This window comes from Gorilla gorilla, chromosome 2 (assembly GCF_029281585.2).
Source record: "Gorilla gorilla gorilla isolate KB3781 chromosome 2, NHGRI_mGorGor1-v2.1_pri, whole genome shotgun sequence".
Taxonomy (NCBI): Eukaryota; Metazoa; Chordata; class Mammalia; order Primates; family Hominidae; genus Gorilla; species Gorilla gorilla.
In genome coordinates, this window is record NC_086017.1 from 181,242,031 (window position 1) to 181,269,302 (window position 27,272).

Genomic DNA, 27,272 nt, shown 5'->3' on the forward strand with positions numbered 1-27,272 from the left:
TCCCAAAGTGCTGGGATTACAGGCATGAGCCACCATATCCGGCCCTATGCAGAATTTTTTTTTTTCTTGAGACAGAGTCTCGCTCTGCTGCCCAGACTGGAATGCAGTGGCACAATCTCCGCTCACTGCAACCTCCGCCTCCTGGGTTCAAGTGCTTCTCCTGCCTCAGCCTCCTGAGTATCTGCGACCACAAGCGCCCACTACCACGCATGGCTAATTTCTGTATTCTTAGTAGAGACGGGTTTCGCCATGTTGGCCAGGTCTCGAACTCCTGACCTGAAGTGATCTACCCGCCTCGGCCTCCCAAAGTGTTGGGATTATAGGTGTGAGCCATCGCACCCGGACTTTTAAGTAGTAATAGCTATCCATGAAGAATTTTCTTTTTAAGAGACTACATGTTTTTTTTTTTTGAGATGGAGTCTCACTCTGTCGCCCAGGCTGGAGTGCAGTGGTGCCATCTTGGCTCACTGCAAACTCCGCCTCCTGGGTGCAAGTGATTCTCCTGCCTCAGCCTCCTGAGTAGCTGGGATTACAGGCGCTTGCTACCATGCCTGGCTAATTTTTGCATTTTTAATAGTGACGGGGTTTCACCATGTTGGTCAGGCTGGTCTTGAACTCCTGACCTCGTGATCCACCCACCTCGGCCTCCCAAAATGCTGGGATTACAGGTGTGAGCCACCGTACCCTGCTGAGACTGCGTGTTTTTTAATAAATCAAAGAAATAAAATACCTATCCTATTTATTTTAGAAAAACATTACTTCTACTTTCTGCAATACAAGCTGGTGAAAATAAAACAAACATAAAAAACCTCACAGTCTCCCAATGTTTTCAGATTTTGGCATCCTAGAAAGAAAACTTGCAATGTCAAAACAATTGTAATATTGGAAATAATTTAAAATGTCCAGCAACAGGGATGGTTATATAAAATAAAATCCATTCACATAGTGCAACCCCACACAGCAGCTTAAGTGAGATTGATCTCTGTCTGCAAACATAAAAAGATCTCAAGACACACTGTTAAGGGAAAAAAACAAAATGCAGAATACCTGTGTTTACAATGTGTAAAAAAGAGTGCTAAATGCATATATGCACACTTCTCTATGACATATATGTCCAAAATACATAGGATAAGATCTGGAGGGGTATGGAACCAACTAAGAAGACAGACAGACTGAAAGGGAAAGGAGGCTTTAGGGAACTTAATACCTTTTTTACTTTTTCTGTACTGTTGGAATATTTTACAAAAATGCAGTAAAGCTGCTTGTGACCATACAAATATTCAGGCTACAGTTTTATCTCACACTAGTATTAGGTATTGGAAAAGGCTTCTACACCCAATCACTTAAAATTATATTTTAAAGAATCCTTAAAAACAATGAGTTCTGAAGCCTAAAAAAATTCCCTGAATGAGATAATAGAGGATGAGGACACTAGCAGTAGAACACTGAGAATGACTGATTACAAGCAAATGATTTTCTCTCAGGTAAATTTACATCCCCTATATAGTATAAATATATCAAATGGACTCTGATATGTGGCTGATGTGATTTGGACATTTTTGAGAAAACTGAACAGTTTTAAGGTTCTTGATCTAAAAACAATCTCACTGACCCACTGAATATACTCTCAGGAAATTTTTAAGAAGAAAATAACTAAAAATATATACAAATATATATAATAAAATAGTCAATGCAGGTTTACTTATATCAGCAAAAAGATGGAAAAATTAAAACCACCAGCAAGAGAAAAGTAGTTTTTAAAAATGGTAGAACATTATATACTCATTAAAAATCATATTTACAACCAATAAATAAAGAAGATAATAAACAAACCATTTGCTTATCCCTCCTACTAAACCCCACTGAAATAGCAATTAATACAGTAAAAAAGGATTGAGAAAACAATCAGACAAATCTAGACTACTGGAAATTCCATAAGGTAAGCTGACCTGAGCTCTTCAAACGTCATGAAAGAAAAAAAATGAAGTCTATTTTTATATTAAAAAGAAAAAAGAGTCTTCAATGCAGTACGTGATCCTTAATTAAATACTCAATGTGGGCCAGGCATGGTGAGCCGAGATTGTGCCACTGCACTCCACCCTGGGCGACAGAGACTCCATCTCAACAAAAAATCGAGGCAGGCGAATCACGAGGTCAGAAGTTCGAAACCAGCCTGCCAACATGGTGAAACCCCATCTCCACTAAAAATACAAAAAATTAGCTGGACATAGTGGCAGGCACCTGTAATCCCAGCTACTTGGGAGGCTGAGGCAGGAGAAATCGCTTGAACCTGGCTGGCAGAGGTTGCAGTGAGCCAAGACCACGCCACTGCACTCAAGCCTAGGCCACAGAGTGAGACTCCATCTCAAAAAAGAAAAATTTCAAAAAAAGAAAAAAAAACCTGATAGGCCAGGCACAGTGGCTCACACCTGTAATCCCAGCACTCTAGGAGGCCAAAGCAGGTGGATCACTTGAGCTCAGGAGTTCGAGACCGGCCTGGGCAACATGGCAAGACTTTGACACTACAGAAAATACAAAAATTAGTCAGGTGTGGTGGCACATGACTATAATCTCAGCTACTTGAAGGGCTGAGCAGGGAGGATCACTTGATCCTGGGAGGTGGCAGTTGCAATAAGCCATATTAGCACCACTGCACTCCAGCATGGACAACAAAGTGAGAACCTGTCTTGAAAAAAAAAAAAAAAAAAGTGAAAATAAAAGTAAAATAAAATCTGGGCCAGGCGTGGTGGCTCACGCCTGTAATCCCAGCACTTTGAGAGGCCAAGGCGGGCAAGATCACAAGGTCAGGAGATCGAGATCATCCTGGCTAACATGGTGAAACCGCATATCCACTAAAAATACAAAAAATTAGCAGGGCGTGGTGGCAGGCGCCTGCAGTCCCAGCTACTCAGGAGGCTGAGGCAGGAGAACGGCGTGAACCTGGGAGGCGGAGCTTGCAGTGAGCCGAGATCACGCCACTGCACTCCAGCCTGGAAGACAGAGCGAGACTCGGTCTCAAAAAAAAAAAAAAAAAAAATCTGATAAATAGCATAATAGAGATCCAAAGTATTTTATCCATAATAGAAAAACGGAATATTAGTTTGAAAGAACAATGAGAAAACAAGAAAATGCTCTGAGAAATTAGAAATAGTGGCTGAACTAAAATTTTTTTAAAAGTCAAAGAAAGAGCTAAAAGAAAAAGTTAAGGAAATATCCCACACACAAAAAAAGGCAGTAAGTGAAAAGGTAAACAAGATAAAGGATCAATCCAGAAAGGTCAACATTCAACCAAGAGCTCCAGAAAGAGAAAACAGAAAATTAATTTCTCATGGATTTGTTTAGTTTCACATATATGATCATTAAAGAACAAAATTAACTTCTTGCAGATTTGTTTAGTTTCACATACATGATCATTAAAAACCTAGTTTCACACTGAGAGGGCCCAACAGGTGTCCTACACAATGACATCTAGACACATTGCCATGAAACTACAAAATAAAAAACTAAAGCAAACAGGCAAATCTCAAAGATTCTGGAAAGAAAAAACAGGCAGTTACCCCAGAAGAATGATAATGGAACTAACAACAGCCTTTTCTTCAGCAATACTAAAATTTTGAAAAAAGTAATCTTTGCTTTCAAATTTCCTCAGAAAAAATATTTTCAATACAGAATTCATGTAAAGATAATTATAAAAAGAGGTAATTTTCAAGCCCACAAAGATTTAGTTTTTCTTCCACATAGCCTTTAAAAGAAAGTTATAAGATACTCCAGCAAAACAAAATTCTTATCATACTGTCCTTTGACTATTTACTTGTCTGTATCCTCATTATACTCTAAAACCTTTGTTCACTTTCAATCCTTGGCACCTGACACCAAGCAGGCACTCAATAAAAAAGTACTGGCATAGACTGTCCTCAGGAATGTGGAAGACTAACATAGAATCCCACATAGTAATGAATCCCTAAATCTAACCTCTGCTGTCTCAGGATCATGATCTCACGGTGAGACCTCTTCTCTGAAAACTCTACCTGTTTTAAAAGTTTAGCGTTCCTCAGCTACTATAATACAATCCTCAAAGATCTCTTTTCTGTTAACTCCTATGACATTTACCACTTGATTATATACTATTATATTATTTACTGTTTGATATATCTAAGCATAGTTCTTCAAATGCATACTCCCTGAGGGAAGAAACTTTGACTTACATGTACCACCAGAGCAAGCAGCACAATGTTGGACAATACACATATTTGCTATAATGGGCAACCAAAGAATCTCACCACTGGGGTCAGGATTAGAAACTCTACTATAACTCAACCTCAGGCAATTAGAATATATCCTAAAATAATTCTCTGCATTGCAATAATCAAGAAGTAACATTAGGTCGGGCATGGTGGCTCACGCCTGTAATCCTAGCACTTTGGGAGGCCAAAACAGGCAGATCACCTGAGGTCAGGAGTTTGAGACCAGCCTGGGCAACATAGTGAAACCCTGTCTCTACTGAAAACACAAAAAAAAATTAGCTGGGTGTGGTGGTGGGTAACCTGTAATCCCAGTTACTCAGGAGGCTGAGGGAGGAGAATCGCTTCAACCTGGGAAGCAGAGGTTCTAGTGAGCCAAGATTGTGCCACTGCACTACTGCCTGGGTGACAGAGGGAGACTCAGTCTCAAAAAAACAAAAAAAGAGTTAACATTAATAGTGTTACAGTTCTTTTAGAATTTATCTAGCAGGCTTTCTGCTTTCTGCTGGGAAGCCCATAAAAAAAAACATACAAAAAGAGCATTAATATCATTACATATTCTAGTTGATACTTACTACCTACCATACATCTTTCAACAAGTATTTTTTAAGTACCTACTATGTGATGGGCACATGTATTTTTATAACACATATGAACTATTTAAGAAACTCTCACATAATCCTAGATTAACATCTAAACCACTAGTTCTCAAACTTTTTTCTTATTAATAAACACAGTCTTATTAACTTGAGATTCAAACAGATCACAGAACTGCTCTGGCTGGCTAAGGCTTACATAAGATAAGGCCCATAGCCCAATCTGTCAGTCTATGGAGGCTGCCATAATAAAATACCACACACTGGGTCACTTAAACCAGTGGTCCCCAAACTTTTTGGCACCAGGGATCGGTTTCATGGAAGACAATTTTTCCACAGAGAGGGTGGGGAAAATGGGTTTTGGGATGAAACTGTTCCATCTCAGATCATCAGGCATTAGATTCTCAAACCTAGATCCCTCCCATGTGCAGTTCAAAATAGGGTTCACGCTCCTATGAGCATCTAATGCTGCCACTGATCTGACAGGAGGCGGAGCTCAGGCAATAATGCTTGCTCACTCACCACTCTCCTCCTGCTGTGAGGCCCAGTTCCTAACAGGCCACAAAGCAGTACCGTTCTATGGCCTGACCCCTGACTTAAACAACAGAAATTTATTTTGCACACTTTTAGAGGCTGGGAAGTCCAAAATTAAAGTGCCCACAGATTCAGTTTCTGGTGTGGGCTCTCCTCCTGGCTTGTGGACTGCCACCTTCTCACTGTGTCCTCACGTAGCAGAGAAATTGCCAGTGTCTCTTCTTCGAATCAGTTCTATCAGATCAGGGCTCCATTCTTATGACTTCCTTTAACTTCTATCACATCCCTAAAGGTCCTATCTCTAATACAGTCGCATCAGTTAGGCTTCAACATATGAATATGGGGGACATAATTCAGTCCATAGCATCATTTCCTGAACTTTCTCTTTGATACAGATCCAAGGATATCCGGATGAAAAGACTAAAACCATTTAATTAGACAATTTAATTTTACAGAAAATTGGCAGGCAGGGAGGTTAAATGACTTGCCATAAGTCACATTAACAGACAGTCACAGAATTTAAGATTAGAACCCCAGTCCCTCATCTCCTCCATTCTACTCAACTTTCTCTCATCACACCATGAACAGTAGTGAAGTCATCAAGTACTCTTGTGACATGAATGTTGAAGGAGCCACATGAGACATTAATCATGAAACCTCCCACATGAACTCCAAACTCACATAACCAATGCCTACTCAATACTATAGGTGGGTGTCTAATACACATCATCAACTTAACATGTCCAAAATCAAACTCCTAATTTTCTTCTCCAATACCTCCTTTAGCTCCCAATTTTTCCAGATGCTTGAGCCAAAATACTATGGAGTCATCCTTGACTCCTCACATCTTTTATTCAATGCATCCGCATATCTTGTGTTAGCTCTCCTTTCAAAACATATCCAAATTTCTATAATTAAATGTTAAAAAAAATTCACAATCTAGCTAACTACTTTCCACCACCTCTAATATCACCGTCATGATCCAAATTGCCAATATCTCTCCATTTGAATTATTACAAGAACATTTAACTCCATGCTTCTGTCTTTGACCCCTAGAACCTACTCTCAAAAACCAATTTGAGATCATGTCACTTCCATACCAGAACAGCTCTCCAATAGCTTCCCAACTCATACTTACTAAAACCCAAAGGTCTTATAATTTCCTCATGATTAGGATTACAATTACCTCTCTGATGTCATCTTTAAACCACACTCCCACTCTCACATTCCACTCCAGCCACACTGTCCTCCTTTCTGTTCCCTGTGCATGTCTGCCCTCCTCACCATCCTTAAAAAGGCCACCTTTATTAACAAGGCTTTCCCTGACCATCCTAATTAAAATGGCATATTCCCCCATTGCTTTATTTTTCTCCTTTCTTTATTTTTTTATTTCCTTGCTTTATTTTTCTCTTACACTTACCATCATCTGACATACTATGTACTTGTTTAATGTTCGTCTATCCCTAGCTCCATGAGGAAAGAGATTTGTTTGTTGTGGTACTGTATCCTCAGCACCTAGAAGAGGATTTGGCAAATATCAAACGCTCGATAAATATTTGATGACTGAATGAGTGAATGCATGAATGAACAAAGTCATAAAACTGGGCTTCAAAAGCTCATCTTGTCTAGCATCATAACTAGAAAGTCATAAAAAAAAAAAAGTTTTTTCCCTTTCTGACAGAATAGTACAGTGAGTTGAAGCCAAAATATCAGGGATTCATGTAGTTATAGGACCAAAATGCAACAAGGAAAGAGAATGATATATACATAGCCCTTAAGTCACTCAGAGACTTATGATTGTAGTTTTCAGCCACATAATCCTTTCCATCTGAAAATTCCCAAATATTTAGTAAAGAAAGAGAGAGAGAGAGAGAGTGTGTGTGTGTGTGTGTGTGATGGCACTGCCCTCACATGAAAACAAACAAAATTAACTAAAAGCCCATTTACATTTATGTATAGAAATGCATAGTCAGCCGGGCATGGTGGCTCACACCTGTAATCCCAGAACTTCAGGAGGCCGAAGCAGGCTGATCACCTGAGGTCAGGAGTTCAAGACCAGCCTGGCCAACATGGTGAAACCCCATCTCTACTAAAAACACAAAAATCAGCCAGGCATGGTGGTGGGCGCCTGTAATCCCAGCTATTCGGGAGGCTGAGGCACAAAAATCTCTTGAATCTGGGAGGTGGAGGTTGCAGTGAGCTGAGATCATGCCACTGCACTCCAGCCTGGGCAACAGTGCAAGACTCTGTCAAAAAAAAAAAAAAAAAAAAAAAAAAAGGAAGGCAGGCAGGCAGGCATAGTAATAATATAGGAAAGCAGGCCAGACACAGTGGCTCACGCCTATAATCCCAGCATTTTGGGAGGCCAAGGCAGGAGGACTGCTTGAGGCCAGGAGTTCAAGACCAGCCTGAGCAACACAGCGAGACCCCTTCTCTATAAAAAAAACAAACAAAAATAGCTGGGTGTGGAGGCATGCACCCGTAGTCCCAACTACTCAGTAGGCTGAGGCAGGAGAATTGCTTGAGAATTTGAGGCTGCAGTGAGCTATGATCATGCCACTGCACTCCGGCCTGGGCAACAGAGTGAGAGAGTATCTCCTAACAAAAACAAATAAACAAACAAAAAAATACAGGAGAGCTTTAAACAAAACTTTGTGAGAGAAAATGGGACTACTGAAGGGAAGTAGTCACTTTTACTCTATATATTTGTGTTATCTATTCCTTAGGCAACAACAGTTTGTTCAATTTTATTTAGACAATATAAAAATTAACAAAATAAAGCTCTTCAACCTCCTTCCTCAGAGATGACCACTAATAACAGTTTGTTGTGTACCATTACAGATCTTCTGCTTGCGTAATCAAATGGATACACGCAAATAACTTTTAAAAAATAAGTAAAATGACAAGAATTCTTCTTCCAAAAAAATGGAGTAGACATACTTTTCCCTATTCCTCCTGCCAAGAACAACTAAAAACTCTTATGTTACATATAAAATAAACCTAAGAAGACCCCAAAAGGTAAAGGAAAAAATACATAGACTGGCTAGAGACCTCAGGACCAAGAAAACAACATGGTAATGAATTCTCTGGATTTTCATTTTGCCTCTTATAACCCACACTTGGAGGGTGGAAATGAAGAAGTCAGTAATCCAGAAACACCACAGGCACAAACAAAAATCCCCAACAAAAGCCTGCTCTTTTTAACCAAAGGACCAGGAAAGGCACAGCCGTGCAACACAGAAAACTTTTAGACAATAATTACTCTATTCCAACCAAACACTACAGAAAAAAACTGTGGCCCCACCCATATCTGCAAAGAACTTGATTTTCCAACTCCCTCAACCCCTCCATCAGGTTCATGTCAGAGAAGGCCATATAGAGAACAGGACTTTCATACTAGCCAGGTGATAATAAACCACCACCAGCACCCCAATGCACCCTGTGGTCTCAGCGGAGACCATGTGGGGAGAGTAAAAGGTACTCCTATTCCTTCTAGATAGAGAGGCTTCAGTAGCAGCCTAGTGAGGAGCCAGAACTCCCACCCCAGCTTAGCAATTAAGAGGAACATCCCTTCAAGTGTCAATGGAGGCTAAATGGGGAACTTGCACTTGTACCCCCTGTACTTCATGCCATATGGGGACTCATACTTGCACCCTCATATTGCATTAAGGCAGCACACTCTCCCTTTGAGAAACAGCCAAAATAAAAAGGTCAAATAAGATCACCAGTCACACAACATAATACTAAAAACATCCAAGTTTCAATAAAAAATCACTCACCACATCCAGAACCAGGAAAACCTCAAAATGAACGAAAAGGACAACCAATAGAAGCCAATACCCAGATAACAAAGATATCAGAATTATATGATGAAGGCTGGGCACAGTGGCTCATGCTTGTAATCCCAGCACTTTGGGAGGCTGAGGCAGGTGGATCACCTGAGGTCAGGAGTTCAAGACTGGCCTGGCCAAAATGGAGAAACCCCGTCTCTACTAAAAATACAAAAATTAGCCAGGCATGGTGGTAAACGCCTGTAATTCCAGCTACTTGGGAGGGTGAGGCATGAGAACTGCTTGAACCCAGGAGGTGGAAGTTGCAGTGAGCCAAGATCATGCCACTGTACTCCAGCCTGGGTGACAGACCAAGACCTTGTCTCAAAAAAAAAAAAAAAAAAAAGAATTATATGACAAAGCAGCCATCATAAAAATGCTTCAAAGAAGTCAGGCCCAGTAGCATGCACCTATAGTTCCAGCTACTTAGGAAGCCAAGACAGGAGGATCACTTGAGCCCAATGTTGGAGGCCGGCCTGGACAACACAGTGAGACCCATCTCTTAAAATGGTTCAAATAAGCAACAATGAGCATACCTAAAACAAATTAAAAAAAAAAAAAAAAGTCTCCCCAAAGAAACAGAATATATAAAGAACCACCAAATAATAATTTTATTTATTTTTATTTTTTGAGATGGAGTCTTGCTCTACCGCCCAGGATGGAGTGCAGTGGTGTGATCTCGGCTCATTGCAACCTCAGCCTCCCGGGTTCAAGTGATTCTCCTGCCTCAGCTTCCCAAGTAGCTGGAATTATAGGCACGTGCCACCATGGAAGGCTTATTTTTGATTTTTAATAGAGATGGGGTTTCACCATGTTGGCCAGGCTGGTCTCAAACTCCTGACCTCAAGTGATCTGCCTACCTCAGCCTCCCAAAATGCTGGGATTACAGGCGTGAGCCACTGCGCCTGGCCCCAAATAATAATTTTAGACTGCAAACAGAATAACCAAAATAAATAAGTTAGACAAGCTTACACAATGCATTCTTGCTTCTTACACTCAATACATAATGAAAATCCAAGTCTCTCTGTAGACACATATACAGCATTTTTTAGTAGCTATAATATTCCACTGTAGGAATTAACTATCATCTTTTTAACTAATCCTCAATTAATGGGCATTTATATTATTTATAATTTTTCACTATTATACATCATGCATATGGGCATAATTATCTAGGTCATTTTTAATTATGTCCCTAAAAGTGACAGTGCTATATGAAAGGGTACGCACAGATTATTTTGGCTTTTTTTGAAACAGGGCCTCATACTGTTGCCCAGGCTAGAGTGCAGTGGCACAATTATAGCTCACTGTAGCCTCAAACTCCTAGGCTCAAGCAATTCTCCTGCCTCAGCCTCTTGAGCAGCTGGGACTGCAGGCACACACCACCACACCTGGCTAATTTCTTTTTATTAGATGGGGTCTACGTTGCCCAGGCTGGTCTCAAACTGCTAGACTCAAGTGATCCCCCCACCTTAGCCTCCCAAAGCACTAGGATTACAAGTATGAGCCACCATTCTCAGCAGGGGCATGTACGTTTTAAAGTTTAACACACACTGCCAAATAACCCTCCAAAAGAGTTGCACCAATCTATATTACCACTAATAGCGTATGAGTATACCTACTTTTTCACATTCTTGCCAACAATAGGTATTGTGTAAACGTTTTTCCTTGTTTTCTACTTTAACAGATGAAAACAGTACTTCATTGTTATTTGTACATATATTTCTATTTTTTTAGGCAGGGTTTTGCTCTGTCACCCAGGCTGGAGTGCAATGGTATGATCTCAGCTCACGGCAACCTTGACCTCCTGGGCTCAAGCAAGCCTCCCACCTCAGCCTCCTAAGTAGCTGGAACTACAGGCGCTTGCCACCACATCCAGCTAATTTTTTGTTGTTGTATTTTGCTTGTAGAGATGGGGTTTCATTCGCATGCCTTGGGCTCCCAAAGTGTTGGGATTATAGGCATGAGCCAACATGCCCAGCCTTTTACATACATTTATTATTGATATGTTAAATATATTTTCATGTGTTTAAAAGTCAAAACATAGCCAGGCGCAGTAGTTCACGCTTGTAATCCCAGCACTTTGGGAGGCCGAGGCGGGCAGATCACTTCAGGTCAGGAGTTCGAGACCAGCCTGGCCAACATGGCAAAACCCCATCTCTGCTTAAAATATGAAAATTAGCCGGGCATGGTGGCGTATGCCTGTAGTCCCAGCTGCTTGGGAGGCTGAGGCCGGAGAATCGCTTGAACCCAAGAGGCGGAGGTTGCAATGAGCCAAGATCACACCACTGCACTCCAGCCTGGGCGACAGAGCAAGGCTTCATCTCAAAAAAAAAAAAAAAAAAAAAAAAATAAGTCTTTCTTTTAAAAATTACCAACTGAGAACCTCTGTGAATTCTGTTTATCTTACTAATATGAGTCTTCAGTATTTTAGAAATATTATCAGTCAGGTGTAGTGGCTCATGCCTATACCACATAATCCCAGCACTTTGCCACCTGTGGTTGGAGGATCACTTGAGCTCAGGAGTTCGAGACCAGTCTGCCTGGGGAACACAGCGAGACCTCAACTCTAATAAAAATTTTAAAAATGAGCCAGGCGTAGTGGTGTGCGCCTGTAGTCCCAGCTACTCAGCAGTCTGAGGTAGGAGGATCACTTGAGCCTGGGAGATTGAGGCGGTAGTGAGTTATGATCGTGCCACTGCACTCCAGCCTCAGAGGAAGACTCTGTCGAAGGAAAGGAAAGGGAATGGAAAGGCAAAGTCAAAGGCAAAGGGAAAGGGAAAGGGAAAGGGAGGCTAAAATTCTCCCTGTCTTCCCTTTTGAAAAAAAAATTAAAGTAAAAAAGGAAAAGAAATATTACCCATTTATGCAAACATATTTTCTCCCATTTTGTTGTTTTCACTTTGCTTATGCCGTTTTTTGGCAGTAGAATTTTTAGTTGGTTTAACTTCCATTTTAAAATTTAACTAAATCTTTGCCCCATTTAAGTTGAAATACTAAAGACATAAACCTAAAGGCTCAGTCCGAATTAGTTTTAGAGCCAAACAATCATAAAATCACCACTCCATGGCCGGGCACGGTGGCTCACGCCTGTAATCCCAGCACTTTGGGAGGCCGAGGCAGGCGGATCACAAGGTCAAGAGATTGAGACCATCATGGCTAAGACGGTGAAATCCCATCTCTAAAAAATTAGGAGGGTGCAGTGGCGGGCGCCTGTAGTCCCAGCTACTCAGGAGGCTGATGCAGGAGAATGGCGTGAACTCGGGAGGCGGAGCTTGCGGTGAGCCGAGATCACGCCACTGCACTCCAGCCTGGGAGACAGAGCGAGACTCCTTCTCAAAAAAAAAAAAAAAAAAAATCACCACTCCACTACCGACAATAGTGTAGAATTAGTCATGATTCTAATCAGAGAAAAGAAAAGAATGCAGGTACCCCCTAGTTACCTATACATTCAATTAACAAGAGTCTACTCTCCAAACCACATATAGATGGAGTATCTGTTATATGAAATCCTTGCGACCAGAAGTGTTTCGGATTTTTTTTTTTTTTCAGATTTTGGAAAGATACAAACTGGTTTAGCATGCCAAATCTAAAAATCCAAAATCCAAAATGTTCCAATGAACACTCCTTTGAATGTCATGTTGGTGTGCAAAAATTTCAGATTTTAGAGCATTTCGGGTTTTCATATTAGGAATAATCAATCAGTAGGTACACAGTTCCCCCAGGTGGTATGACTGGACTTTGGACTTGATTTTTAAAATAATATTCCATTTCCCCATTGGGATCCCACTCCTACTCTAAGCCCCAACTACCTAGCTGGTTACCTGACAGCCGTTTTTTCTTCTGGAGAATGGACCCTTTCCCACGGCTTCACTGTTATCTGGAAACCTAACTCAAAATAATCAAAACTCTGAAAACTACTAGTCTGTTACCTGACGGCTCATTATCATCACTACTTAAGAGATCTGTTAACACGCTCCACCCCGTTTTTGGATATTGACCTAAATTTACTAAGTTACCTTGGGCATTGTAATTTTTACTGCTAGTCAAATTACTTGAGCAGAAGCTCACAACGGATAGTAAATAAAGCAAATCTAATGTATTATTCCTTTATTTTACTGGGAATCTGTTCTTCCTACTTACTTATCTTCCCCCACCAGCCATTTACAGCTTTTGGCATACTTCATGGTATAATGCTGCTGGTTTATGACAAGTAACATTAACAATGTCATATATATAAGCACAATCATTAGAATTCTAACTTCTGTGAATGTCACATACATAAAGCCATAATGAAAGACAGTTTAAAAAGATACCTTTTAATAACGTGAAGGAAAAAAATTCAAAATAACATATCTATACAAATACATCCTATTGTTATTCCAGTATTTCACAGAATAAAGAATTTGTCTATATAATTTCCTTCAGTAGCCCACAAAATATTTACCACTCCTTTCCTTAATTACCATTGTATTAAAGACATCTGATGTCAATGACAAAAACTCCAGTATTAATGCTTAGAGCTAGGTTACATTATTTAACTTTTTCATTTTATCTAACATCTTCAAGTCATAGGGAACTTTTTTAACTAATCTTGTTCACACTCCAGGACATTCCCACGCCAAAAAAAAAAAGTCAGATCAACAGCCAGAAAAAAAAACCAAACAACAAAAAAAACCACAGCTATATGCTGACCACAGCATGTAGTTAGCAAAGACCATACCCTTAGCTGAAGAAATAGAGCACAATTCCTTAACCTTCAATTCCTTAACAACCTACAAACTATATTGTATTGGAGCCAATTTTATGAAGTATCAAAGTATTACCATTCTGGACCAGGAAAAAATATCTAGAAAGGACATTATTAGGTTCTCAACTACAGGCAATTTGCCCCCCACCAGGAAACACCTATACTTGTCACACTAGAGGAAGGAGAAAGACCACAAGCTGCCGGTATCTAGTAGCCAGGGATGCTGCTAAACATCCTATAATGTACACGATAGCCCCTGACAACAAAGAATTATCTGGCTCATAATGTCCATAGTGATGAGGTTGGGAAATCTGAGACAAATGATGAAATGTGAAAATGAACTGCACTGTATCAATGTCATATTTCCTGAATTTAGTAATTTTTCTGTGGCTTCAAAAAACAATAGCCTTGTTCTTAGGAAATACACATCAAAGTATTTAGGAAGAAAGGAACATATCTCAACTTACAAATGACTCAGAAAAAAATATGTATACATGTAGTGGAAAAGAATGAATGATAAAGTAATGGGGCAATATGCAATAATTGATTAATCGGAGTAGAGCAGATACAGAAATTTTTTTATTATTATTGCAGTTTAAAATTATACCAAAATTAAAAGCTAAACAAGTATTACCATGCCCATAAATTTATTTTACCTGGGAAACTTGGCACAATTTCCCAATATATATGTGCAATATAGCGAATCAGCTTTCTTTTACTCCTTTCTCAAAATAAATTACCCTATCTTGAATGGATACTCGCAAATTGAACCCAAATAACTCATGTAAGCTGAAAGTATAATTTCTAAAATGTGAATTGCACAAAGTTAGAAATGCTTAGATGTCTACCAAGGACATGACATACTATTGTATATCACAGTAAATTCATGGCCAATATCCCTGCGTTGTATATTTTAGGCTTTCAATACACACAGAAAACTGAAACCACATAAGATCTGAACATGATCAGTGCAAATGGATATACAAGAAATACAAAAAGATTTTTTTAAGACTCAGATTTTCATAAATTTAACATTAGTTCTGAATTCTTGAATTTTATCATTTCTATTTCTGGGCAATTGTTACTTTAAACAGCATGCAACAAATTATAATAACAGCTTCATAAATAACAACAGTTTACTTTTGGAAAACAATTCTTTAAAATTTTAAATCCAAAAAAAAAAATTTAGGGAACTTACAGACGTTTGGGACATACTTGACTGCTGTGTGACACTTCCTGTGGGAGATGTAGATGGTCTTCCACTGGACAAACTTGCCTAAAATAGTAAGACTTTTAGAATATGTCAGTAAAAACCTGAAGTTAAGAACTTTCTGGTACCATGATAACACAAAACCACAACAATAAATGTCAAAAGGCCTATGTATGAAACAACTAATTTTATAGCCAACATGGCTTAAGCTTCGGTTAAACAGATTTTTTAAATAAGAAAAAGCTGAATGGTGAAAACAGGGGATCCAAAGACTAATCTTATTTTATTAGCTACTTTATTGTCAGTTTCACTTTATGGGTCTCTGTCATCTTTAAAGTGGAATCACTACTCCAGAGTTATGAAAAAGAAATTAGAGCTACAGCAAGAGCCAGTGAGTGGGTTTCAGTTTCCTAACTTGTATCACAAACATGTTATTTAAAAATTACGCTACTAAGAAGCAACAGCTGAGAATCGTTGGTAACAGAAATAAACCTTTTTCAGGTTCAGTCAACTGAGATCCTCCTCTGGTGAGGGGATTTAAGATTAAATCTTACACAGCCTTATTTAAATAGTACAATAGTAACAAAAATCTTTTTAAAAAACAAGCATTTAATAATGAAATCCTGTTATCAGTAGGAATAATATGATTGGATTTTAGAAAAATGGATATACCTATCTTTGTATAGAAAATTTCTGGAGAAATATGTATTAGATTGTTACTGTGGCCACCTTTGAAGAACGGGAAACAGTGATAGACAAGGAAAAGGAACAGCTTTACTTTATCTCTTATAAACAACTTAATATTGTTTGATTTTTTAATGAGTATAATTACTTATATAATTTTTTTAATCTTATTTTTAGTAAAAATACAATTTATATAAGCCTAAGTACTCACTGTTGTACCTAGAACTTTATACACATAAACTAGCATAGCATTTCTCCAATCTGGATAAAAAGCACTGAGACAAAAGCTAGAAACAGAGTAACATAAAAAAACATATCCCCTTTTTCTCAATTAACTTCTATTCGGCAACCTATTAATATATTTCCTCCGGGAAAAATAACCACAGGACATCTGAGAACTCTGAAATAATACCCAATGTATTTATTTTCAGTAACTACCTACAGATAACAGAAACTTTGATCTCATAAACTCTTATTTTAGTCTTACCTGAACAGCAGCAAGGCTCTGAAGCTGGGAGCTGCTTAAATGCTGCTGCTGAAGAGCTGCAGTATGCAGCATCAAGTGCTGTTGTTGGGCTGCATACATTTGCTGAAGGTACTGAGCAGCTGAGCTGGGGGGCCGATGCAATGCCTGTTGAATTACCTGTGATAAGTCAATTGAACCAATGTCAAACCATAATCTCAACCTTTATCTTAATCAGAAAATCAAAGTATAAAAAAGTGGCAGTTTAAAATTTCACTGCTTTAATACATAATATCATCAAGCTTATTAACATTATTTCTTTCCTAGTTACGTATCACTAGAAATCACTAACTTGTACACATTAAAACTACCCAGTGGGCCGGGCGCGGTGGCTCAAGCCTGTAATTCCAGCACTTTGGGAGGCCGAGGTGGGCGGATCACAAGGTCAGGAGATCGAGACCATCCTGGCTAACATGGTGAAACCCCGTCTCTACCAAAAACACAAAAAATTAGCCAGGCATGGTGGCACATGCCTGTAGCCCCAGCTACTTGGGAGGCTGAGGCAGGAGAATCGCTTGAACCTGTGAGGCGAAGGCTGCAGTTGAGCCGAGATCATGCCACTGCACTCCAGCCTGGGCGACACAGCAAGACTCCATCTCAAAAAAAAAAAAAAAAAAAAAAAAAAAAAACCCCAGTGGACAATTCGCAAAAGACAGGCCAGGCCAACTAAGCATTTCAAAAGATTTTCAATCTCACCAGTAGTCAAAAACTTACAAATTAAAACAAGATACTATTTTCCAACTTTCAGATGGATAAAGATTTAAAATACTACTACTACTACCTGGGGAAACCAATACTCCCATACTGCTAGTAAAAATTCAAGTTGGCATAACCTTTTTGGATAAAACTTGGTAGAATTCAGGGCTTGGGTGTGGAGAGAAATACCTTTACCATGCAACCATAACAAATAGTAATGTAGATCACTGCTGTCCTATACAGTAACATCTAGTCACATGTGCCTACTGAGCACTTAAAATGTGGCTAGTGCAACTAAAGAATTGAGTTAATTTTAAATTGAATTTTAATTAATTTTAATTTTAATGTAAACAGCCACAAGTAACTACTGGCCACTATAGTGTACTTTGCTGATACGGATCTATATTTACTAACAAAAAGAAAATCAGTGGGTTACAAAATAGTATATAAAGATACCATTTTTATATTAAAATATTTGAAAGAATCCACAGGAAAACTTTCAAAGACCACAGATGGGTAGCTAGATTAGAGGTGATTTTTAGCTTCTAGTTCATACTTTTCTATAAATGTCTGAAAATCTTACAATGAGTAGGTATTATTAATGATCATATAAAATTACAAAACAGCTGGGCAGGTTGGCTCATGCCTGTGATCCCACCACTTTGGGAGGCCAAGGCAGGCAGGTCACCTGAGGTCAGGAGTTCAAGACTAGCCTGGCCAACATAGTGAAACCCTGTCTCTACTAAAAATACAAAAATTGGCCAGGCATGGTGGCACGCACCTGTAATCCCAGATACTCAGGAGGCTCAGGTGGGAGAACTGCTTGAACCCAGGAGGTGGAGGTTGCAGTGACCAGAGATCATGCCACTGCACTCCAGCCTAGACGACAGAGCAAGACCCCATCTCAAAATAATAATAATCATAAAATAAAAATTAAAAATTAAATTATAAAGCTATTTCTTCTTTAGAAAATTACTCAATAATTTAAAAAATTTTTAAATGTCAAATACCTTGTTTTGCTTCAACATTGAATAAAACTATTCTTACTTAATTCCTTAAAAAGTGTTAATTACTGTGAATATTTGTTAGTAAAATGTAAAATCTGAGCCTGAAACTTCATTAAATAAATATAGAAAAGTCAAGTACTCTACTAAAATCAGAGAAAATTCCTACACTTCTCCAAAAGGTTAAGTCAGAATAAGTCAATCCTATACAACCAAATCCAAAAGTCACATTGTGCTCACTGTGACTCTGAAACAGCACAGAACCCTAATCGCAGCATCAAACCAGAGTTTTCAAAGAGCTAAGGGAGTAATAGTGCCATAATCCTATAGCTTGAGGGTCTCTCAGGACATCTTGAGCCATAATGCCATGAATCCTTTTATCTAAACTTCAAGAAAGCATATTTCTGTGTGTTATTGTTTATTTTCATGTGTTAATATCTCATCTCTCCAACTATAGACTACTATGCCTGATACAAATTTCTGTCACAAAATCAATGGGAGCTTTTGACCCCTACCTGCAGGGGACTACAGGCCAGCATTAGGTGATTCAGAATTATAACAATATACCTTTTTTAGTCAGATCAATCTCTATTTGTTCTTCTAATTCCATAACAAAATTCTAAAAGCACTGGACTGTATACGGAAAAAAATTCTAAAATCAAACTGAAATAACAATCTATTTGACACATACTTTTGTCAGAGTATACTCATTTTTTCTGTTGTCAGCACAGTCTTTCACTACTATTCAATTACTCACAGCAATGAGTAAATACAAGTTATAGATACAGCAAATTGTTCTTATTTATTATAAATTCTTATTCACCCAAGGAGGGTGAAGAGAATTCCCAGAACAGAAAAAGCAAGCTGGAAGATTAAAGAATTACTTAGGTAGTTCAATAAATATTGATTTGATTGCATTTTGGGAGAAGCAATTCTATGGTCTCATAAGAAACAGAGTCAGTGCTATTTATGAGATATATCTACATCTACATATCTTTCTATTAATTTTTTATTAATCTATGCAGCTTAATTGAAAACTAGAGGACAAAATGGTATATTAAGCGATCACATTATCAGTCAGGCGTGGTGGCTCATCCCAGCACTTTGGGAGGCTAAGGCAGGAGGAGAGCTTAAAGCCAGAAGGTCAAGACTAGCCTGGGCGACATAGTGAGATCCTGTCTCTACAAAATAAAAAAATTAGCCAAGCGTAGTCACATGTGCCTGTAGTCTCAACTACTCAGGAGGCTGAAGCAGGAGCACTTGAGCCCAGGGGGTCGTGAGTTGTGATCATGCCACTGGACTCCAGCCTAGGCAACAGAGAGGGAGAGAAGAAAAAAAAAAAAAAAAAAGGGGGCCAGGCGCAGTGGCTCACACCTATAATCCCAGCACTTTGGGAGGCCGAGGTGGGCGGATTACCAGCTCAAGAGATTGAGACCATCCTGCTAACATGGTGAAACCCCATCTCTACTAAAAATACAAAAAATTAGCTGGGTGTGGTGGCACGTGCCTGTAGTCCCAGCTACTCGGGAGGCTGAGGCAGGAGAATCGCTTGGACCAGGGAGGCAGAGGTTGCAGTGAGCCAAGATCGCGCCACTGCACTCCAGCGTGGGCTACAGGGTGAGACTCAGTCTCAAAAAAAAAAAAAAAAAAAAAAAACCCGGCCGGGCGCGGTAGCTCATTCCTGTGATCCTAGCACTTTGGAGGCCAAGGCAGGTGGATCACGAGGTCAGGAGTTTGAGACCCGCCTGACCAATATGGTGAAACCCCATCTTTACTAAAAATACAAAAATTAGCTGGACCTGCTGGCATATGCCTGTAGTCCCAGCTGTTCTGGAGGCTGAAGCAGGAGAATCGTTTGAACCTAGGAGGCAGAGGTTGCAGTGAGCCTAGATCATGCCACCACACTCCAGCCTGGGCGATAGAGCGAGACTCCGTCTCAAAAAAAAAAAAAAAAAAAAAGATCTAAATCCTTTTCCCTGTATCCCTTACCTCAGAGAAAGGTAAAAAACATTAAAACCTCACTCTGCATTCAAGTTTGAATTTCTGGTGAACTGGCTGGTTCCACTCCACAGTGATTTTGGAAAACTAAATCCTAAACCAAAAACAGTTAAATAGACATTATACTGGGGTATCCACCATGGAAAAATGGAGCAGAGGAAGGACTATATTGCAAGCAGTTGTTTTCAGGGTAGATGCAATTATAAGGATTCTACCAGAAGAAAGCAGGTATAATAGAAAAAATAAGAATTCACAGAGTGGTTAAGGGCACAAGGGCTGAAGTCTGAGAACTAGCTAGGTGAGTTTGGGAAAGTTATTTAGCTGATTTAAAACATTTATTTTCCCATCAGTAAAATGGAGATAATAATAATAGCTACTTCATAGAGGGCTGGTAATGATTAATGGAGATAATTCATGTAACATTTATCAAATGTTTGGCACGCAGCAATTATTCAATAAGTATTAGCTATTACTATCTACTGGAAACCTATAATGTGCCTTACACAGTTCTAGATACTTCATTAATCTCAAAGATACTTCATTTAATCCTCAGAGTAATTAATGAAAGAAGTAGTCTCACCCTCATTTTAGTTTTCTGAAGCTCAAGGGGATTATGTCTCATACCCAAGGCTATATAGCTCCTAAAGATAATGAAAATGGAATTCAAACAAAGTATAATAGAGTGGAAGTTCCATGCCCTTTTTATATAATACCATATTGCCCCAACTGCCATTATCATAAATGTTAACTAAGTAAACTTTACTTTCTCAACTAAGTGACTTCCTAGTTCAATATTCCCTTCCCCCTCTGCCCTTAAGGGATTTAGAATGGATCCTCCTGCTTAGGGTTCTTAGGCCACCTGGGTTTAATATAAACTTCGTAACATATCTACATACCTGAACAGATCTCCCTAAGTCTATATTTTGAGTTCCAATATAAAATAAACCTACAGCCATTCTGTATGTTGGGGCTCTAGGTTGAATGCCTTCACACTGCAGCAGCACCTAGAGACTTTCCCCTTATAATTTTCTTTACACATAATCCTATAAACTACATGCTGACAAATGTAAGCCCTCTCAATACTATATATATATATATTTTGAGATGGAGTCTCACTCTTTTTGCCCAGGCTGGAGTGCAGTGGCGCTATCTTGGCTCACTGCAACCTCTGCCGCCAGGGTTCAAGTGATACTCCTGCCTCAGCCTCCCAAGTAGCTGGGATTACAGGTATGCATTACCATGCCTGGCTAATTTTTGTATTCTTAGTAGAGACAGGGTTTCACCATGTTGATCAGGCTGGTCTCAAACACCTGACCTCAAGTGATCTGCCAGCCTTGGTCTCCCAAAGCGCTGGGATTAGAGGTGTGAGCCACCACGCCCAGCATTTTTTTTTTTTTTTTTTTTTTTGAGACAGGGTCTCACTCTGTCACCTAGACTGGAGTACAGTGGTGCGATCACAGCTCATTGCAGCCTTGACCTCCTGGGCTCAAGCAATCCTCCCACCTCAGCCTCCTGAGTAGCTGGGACCACTGGCGCATGCCACTATGCCCTGCTGATTTTTGTATTTTTTGTAGAGATGGGGTTTCAACATGTTGTCCCAGCCGGTCTCCAACTCCTAAGCTCAAGCTATCTCCCTACTTTGGTCTCCCACAGCGTTGGGATTATAGGCGTGAGCCACCACACCTGGCCAATAGTATGATTATTAATTAACTTTGTTGGCTGTTGCTGTGGTTGAACGTGTCCCCCAATTAAGTATGTGTTGGAAACTTAATCTCCAATGCAACAGTGTTAAGAGGTGGGACCCCTGAAGGGTGATTAGGCCATAAGGACTCCGCCCACATGAATAGACTACAGGAAATTTTAAAAGGGCTTGAGGCTGCAAATTTGGTATCTTGCTCTCTAGTCTTCCACCACGGAATGAGGCAATAAGACGGCCCTCGTGAGATGCCAGCTCCTTCATATTAGACTTCCCAGCTTCCAGAAATGTAAGAAATAAGTTTCTTTTCTTTACAATTACCCAGTCTTGGTATTCTGCTATAGCCACACAAAATGGATTGAGACAGTTGATTGAAACATTAGTAATTCTAACTGTACATTTGAGAATATGAAACAATACATAAATCCAGCTTAAGCAAAAAGTAATATGACATCTTAAGTCTTAGACTACCCATCACTACAGCTGAAATACCTGTACAGCATGTCGGTCTGAACCACTGTAGACAGAGATCTGTGGCTGCTGCATTCGAGAGGAGGAAGTGGTGATGGTGGTGGTGGTGGTACTGCTGGTTGTTGTTGACACAGAAGATGTTCCCGGGTTTGGTTCAGTATCCATAGCTGTACTATGGTCCTTAAATCTGGCAGGTCACACAAAGGGTTTGTATTGGTAAAAGCATTATCTTATGAGCTTTAAAGAATATTCATTCCAAAGAAATAATCAGCAGTAATCTAAACTGCTAGGAAGGCTCTCATAAAAGACAGCCAACACACAGTCACTATAAGCACTTAGAAGGGAAAAATACTTCACATATATGTAGCATATTTAATAGTTAATACCTACTACATTTGAATTCAAATGATTCAGAATACGTAACTGAGATAACGCATAGCCAAAAGTTTATCTTTGCATTACCGAAAGATTTTTTTTAAACCAAAACAGGTAATGAGAGAATACTAAACTACCTAGGAAAATAAAAATTTAAGCAGTATCACAGTATTTTAAAACATTTCTTTACATTCTTTTGACCACACTAATTACAAACTAAAGTCATTCTTACCTATACATTAGAACTGAATGCCTAAGGACTCATGTTAACTAGCTTAGTTTAGTTTACCATATAAACTTTGCTTAAAAATAAGTTCTTTTTTAAAAATGTTAAAAAGTAATTTTTTTAACTCACACTGGCTTTTCCCCTAATCAGTCTACAACGCTGTCCTTACTACTTCTAATAGCTGAGTTATACTTATTAGGAGATTGCTGTGAGAACACAGAGAAGCAGCAAACAGCAACTTCCCATACCCTTACAAAATCTTTTTCACAAAGAATTACTCCAGATTTTGAAAACATAAATTATGTCACTTCCTCATGTATGGACAGTAAAGTACACTTTTATACCAGACTTTCTGATCTCTTCCCTCCAATACTATAATCTTACTTGTTGTGGTACAAAATTCCACTAAACACAGAATCTGTATTTGAATAAATTCAAACATTTTAAGTCAATTCTAAGGACCTCCATATTGTTAGAAACCAGAAGAGGAGTACTTTTTGTCGGGCCAGAAATGTACCTCGAAGGTGAAAAGCACACAAGAGATTATACTGGTTTTATCTCTCTTTTCTTATAGGTCTTTTCTTCTGAGAAACTAAATCCCACCCACCCCACATTAGCAGCACTGATAAAAATGTAAGAACACTTTCTATTCCATGAAAAAACAAATGAATTTGGCACTAATTGGTACACATACACTATTACCATAGCGTTGCTTTTTTAAGTACAAATTTTCTTTGTTCTATATTACGTATGTAAACAGTATTTATATTCTCTGAGGAACCAAATGTAAAAAAAACCGAACCAAAAAAAAAAAAAAGGAAAAGTGGGGGCCTTGAGTGGCGGTTGACACCTGTCATCCTACCACTTAGGGGGAGGACTGCTTGAGCTTAGGAGTTCAAAGCCAGCCTGGGCAACATAGGGAAACCCTGTCTCTACAAATGAAAAATAAAAAATTAGCCAGGCCTGGTGGCACAGGACTGTGGTCCCAGCAACTTGAGAGGCTAAGGTGGGAAAATCGCTTGAGCCCAGGAGGTCCAGGTTGCAGTGAGCTATGATCGTGCCACTGCACTCCAGCCTGGGAGATAAGAGTGAGAGACGCTGTCACAAAGAAAGAAAAAGAAAATAAGAGGAAAAGTGAAAGGAAAACCGTCAGGAAGAAAGCTGACTCCTCACTTACTTTTTGGATTAGTAAATAATTCATACATCTTTATGCTTGTTTTTTTTTTTTTTCCAAACTGCCTTCCAATCAAATCACAGCATCATATGGTAACTGTTCAACATTATACCGTATTAGTGGTAGGTAAGGTAAACTTTTTACCGAACTGCTGCCTGTCATACTACTACCGTATCGTGTACCAGTGACATGCAAAAGGCCAGCTTAAGTTCTGGTTTTTTAAAAGTGTTAATCTGCTCAACTATGCCCTCCAATCCAAACAGTATGGTAAACAGTTCTAACTCCTAACCAAAAATGGTCACAGAGAATCCAAATTCTAGGCATAAGTCTAAACATCGGTTGAGCGGAACTGGCCAAACCATCGCACTGCATTTCGAGGCCTGGCACAAAAGAACAACTTTGGTAACTCCATCGTCTAGGCATACTAATATCTGCAAAATACAGCCAGCAGTTCTGGTGCACAAGAGGCCTACCCAGGAAACAGTAAGTTCTGGAGTCGTTAACTAAACATACCGTCACACCGACACACAAGAATGTGGCCCGCGTGTGAAGCAGCAACGCTGCACCCAGAGACTCGAGGGAAAGACCTTTCTTTCAGGGTGTTTTCAGCCTCACCAGACCTGCAAGCAGCCCCCGCCGCTCTCAGGCCCACGCCGGGACACCTCCTGCACGCCTCCGGCACGAGGGAGGCGGGCAGCCCCGCGTGTCGGATTCTCCCGCTGAGGAGGAGTGGGGTGGCGCCGGGGCGGGAAGGAGAAGAAGGCGAAGGAGGCCTGGCAGTGCCCGCCCTGCCCTACCCAGCCTCCGCGGGCCCCTGCGCAGGCAGCAGTAACAAGGCTTCCCGCGGGGCCCACTTGCAGGAATGACAGCGCCTGAGGAGCCCACCCGGGCTCGTTCCCCGGAAAACCCCAGCTCCCGGAGTCCCAAGGGTGACCCTGCGCGCAGGGCCGCGCAGATCCGGGACCTGATGGCGGAAGGGGCGCTCCTGCCTGGAGGGTAACTGGACCCTAGAGTTCGTCTTCGCCCCGCGACACGGGCCTAGCAGGCTCCTCCACGATAGGACGGGTCTCGAGTCTCTCTTTCCCCACACTGCCCGCAAAAGAGCCCTGAGCTTTCCCCTGGGGGAACGTGTCGCTGCCCCAACTCGCCCCCCCTAGTTACGACATCAGTCACCATCTAGTCACTCACTCCGCTTCCGCCATCTTCTCTCCTCCATCACTAACATGGGCTGCGCATGCGCCCCCCGGCGGCGGGCGGAGAGGCGGGGTCGGCTCAGCCCCCGGAGCCAGAGGTCACGTGGCGTCCTCAGCTTCCAATCGCCCCCGCCCACCTCAGGAATTGCTCTCTCTGGAAAGTGACCAGATTTCCCCCACTAAGATAACCAGTGTCTCCTCTGCAAACCCCTCTCTTTCTCTCCTCCAGGATCTTCCTCTTGGGGAGGTATCTGTAATAAAGATATAAAAAGTTATCTTAGATTGTTAAATTTAAAATTTGAAGAATATGGGCGCGGTGGCTCACCTGTAATCCCAGCACTTTGGGAGGTTGAGGAGGATCTCTTGAAGCGAGGAGTTCAGGACCAGCCTTGACAATAAAGTGAGACCCTGACTCTACCAAAAAAAAGCCCAATAATAATAATAATAATAATAATAATAATAATTTTGAAGAATATCTAAAATATACCAAAGCCTACGCAAACTGCGGAGTGGTTTCAAAGAAAATACCCACGAGGATTAGAGGCTGAGGTCTCAGGGAGAAAGGAAATTCAGGGCTGGCTGCAGGGCTTGTTGCCTGGGAGCTTTGGGGCTTGAGGGTCCCAACCAGCAGTACCTCTCTCCAGCTGAAAGATAGTGTTCAGATGCCAGTGAATGAGTGGTTAAGGAATCATCCTGACTACCCTAGGCATATCATTCATGTCTTCAGTATGAATTTGCTGAGCGCTTAGTAGGAATTGCAAACTTGAACACCACAAGGAACAAGCAGGAACAGCCACCAGTTTGCTAGTGTAGTCTGCTAAATGCCAACAACTCAGGTGTGTGAGACAAACATATAAAGATAAGTAAAATAACACATTTAAATATAAATATGAAATAATAAAGATGAGTCCTTGTCTTCCAAGAAGTAGCGGAGCGGGTTTTATAGACATTTGCATACAATATAATGTGTTCTGAAGACCGGGACGATGGCTCACCCTCATAATACCAGCACTTTGGGAAGCGAAGTTGGGAGGATTGCTTGAGCCCGGGAGTTTGAGACCAGCCTGGGCAACGTGGGGAAATCCCATCTCTACAAAAAATACAAAAATTAGCCGGATGTCGTGGCGCGCACCTGTCATCCCAGCTACTCAGGAGGCTGAGGAAAAAGTGTTCTGAAACAGATCTATTAAGTGCTTTGGAAACTTTAAAGTTCAGGGTGTATAATAAATCTTTACCTCCCTTTACAGGAAAAAAAAAAAGCATACGAACCATAAACAATGTCTCTTTTTGCATTTTGTGAGGTGATGGAGTCACAATAATTTTAAGAACTGAGAATGAAGTATTGATATAAATCCATCCGGAAGTGTAATATGGTCTAATGAAAAGTATACTTAGTCTTAGAAATCCTGTATTCCAGGATGTGCCTAAGGTAGGGAAAAGAACACTTCCGATCTATGTGAGCTTAAATTGTCCCTTTGCCCACTTTTCCCATCTGATAACATCTTTTTTTTTACCTTGTCTACCTAATAGCAGTACTATCTACTACTACTTCTAGAATTCATTGAGAAAGTCTCCTTTTAAAAGTCCCTGTAGACCAGGCACAGAGGCTCACTCCTGTTATACCAGCAATTTGGGGGGCCGAGGAAGGCGGATAACCTGAGGTCAGGAGTTCAAGACCAGCCTGGCCAACATGGTGAAACCCTGTCTCTACTAAAAATACAAGAATTAGCCGGGTGTAGCGGCACCCGCCTATAATCCCAGCTACTCCAGAGGCTGAGGCAGGAGACTCGCCTGAACCTGGGAGATGGAGGTTGCAGGGAGACAGTGCCACTTCATTACAGCCTGGGAAACAGACAGAGACTCCATCTCAAAAGAAAATAAAAAGTCCTTGTAGATGCTTTAAAATATTGCTGCTTTTTCTTTCATTCTGACTTGCTCATATATCATTGTTATTAAACTTTTTTTTTTTAATTGAGACGGAGTCTTACTCTGTCGCCCGGGTTGGAGTGCAATGATGAGATCTCGGCTCACCACAACCTCCGCCTCCCGGATTCAAGCGATTCTCCTGCCT

At 40.3% G+C, this 27,272-nt stretch overlaps 1 protein-coding gene and 1 non-coding gene across 15 annotated transcripts in view; one reads left to right on the forward strand and one right to left on the reverse strand.

Moving 5' to 3' along the window:
* Positions 1 to 25,296, reverse strand: part of PHC3 (polyhomeotic homolog 3) — a 95,743-nt gene extending 70,447 nt beyond the window's left edge. For 10 of the 14 annotated variants that reach the window (XR_002005355.3, XR_002005357.4, XR_002005358.2 and 7 more), the window contains exons 1-4: positions 25,197 to 25,296; positions 22,255 to 22,420; positions 16,333 to 16,488; positions 15,150 to 15,227 (exon numbers count right to left, since the gene is read on the reverse strand). Coding sequence is in view for 10 of the 14 variants with exons in the window: in XM_055381444.1 (XP_055237419.1) it covers positions 15,150 to 15,227; positions 16,333 to 16,488; positions 22,255 to 22,420; positions 25,197 to 25,210 (414 nt within the window). In the remaining 4 variants the exon portion in view is untranslated. Of the gene's footprint in view, positions 1 to 15,149; positions 15,228 to 16,332; positions 16,489 to 22,254; positions 22,421 to 24,521; positions 25,159 to 25,181 lie in introns of those variants that run through there. The other 4 variants (XM_055381440.1, XM_055381438.1, XM_019024297.3 and 1 more) reach the window with 3 other exon arrangements.
* On the forward strand, positions 4,698 to 4,759 carry LOC115934165 (U7 small nuclear RNA). The gene has a single exon (XR_004069993.1). It is a non-coding gene; the product is annotated as a U7 small nuclear RNA (small nuclear RNA).
* Positions 25,297 to 27,272: the final 1,976 nt, after the last annotated feature.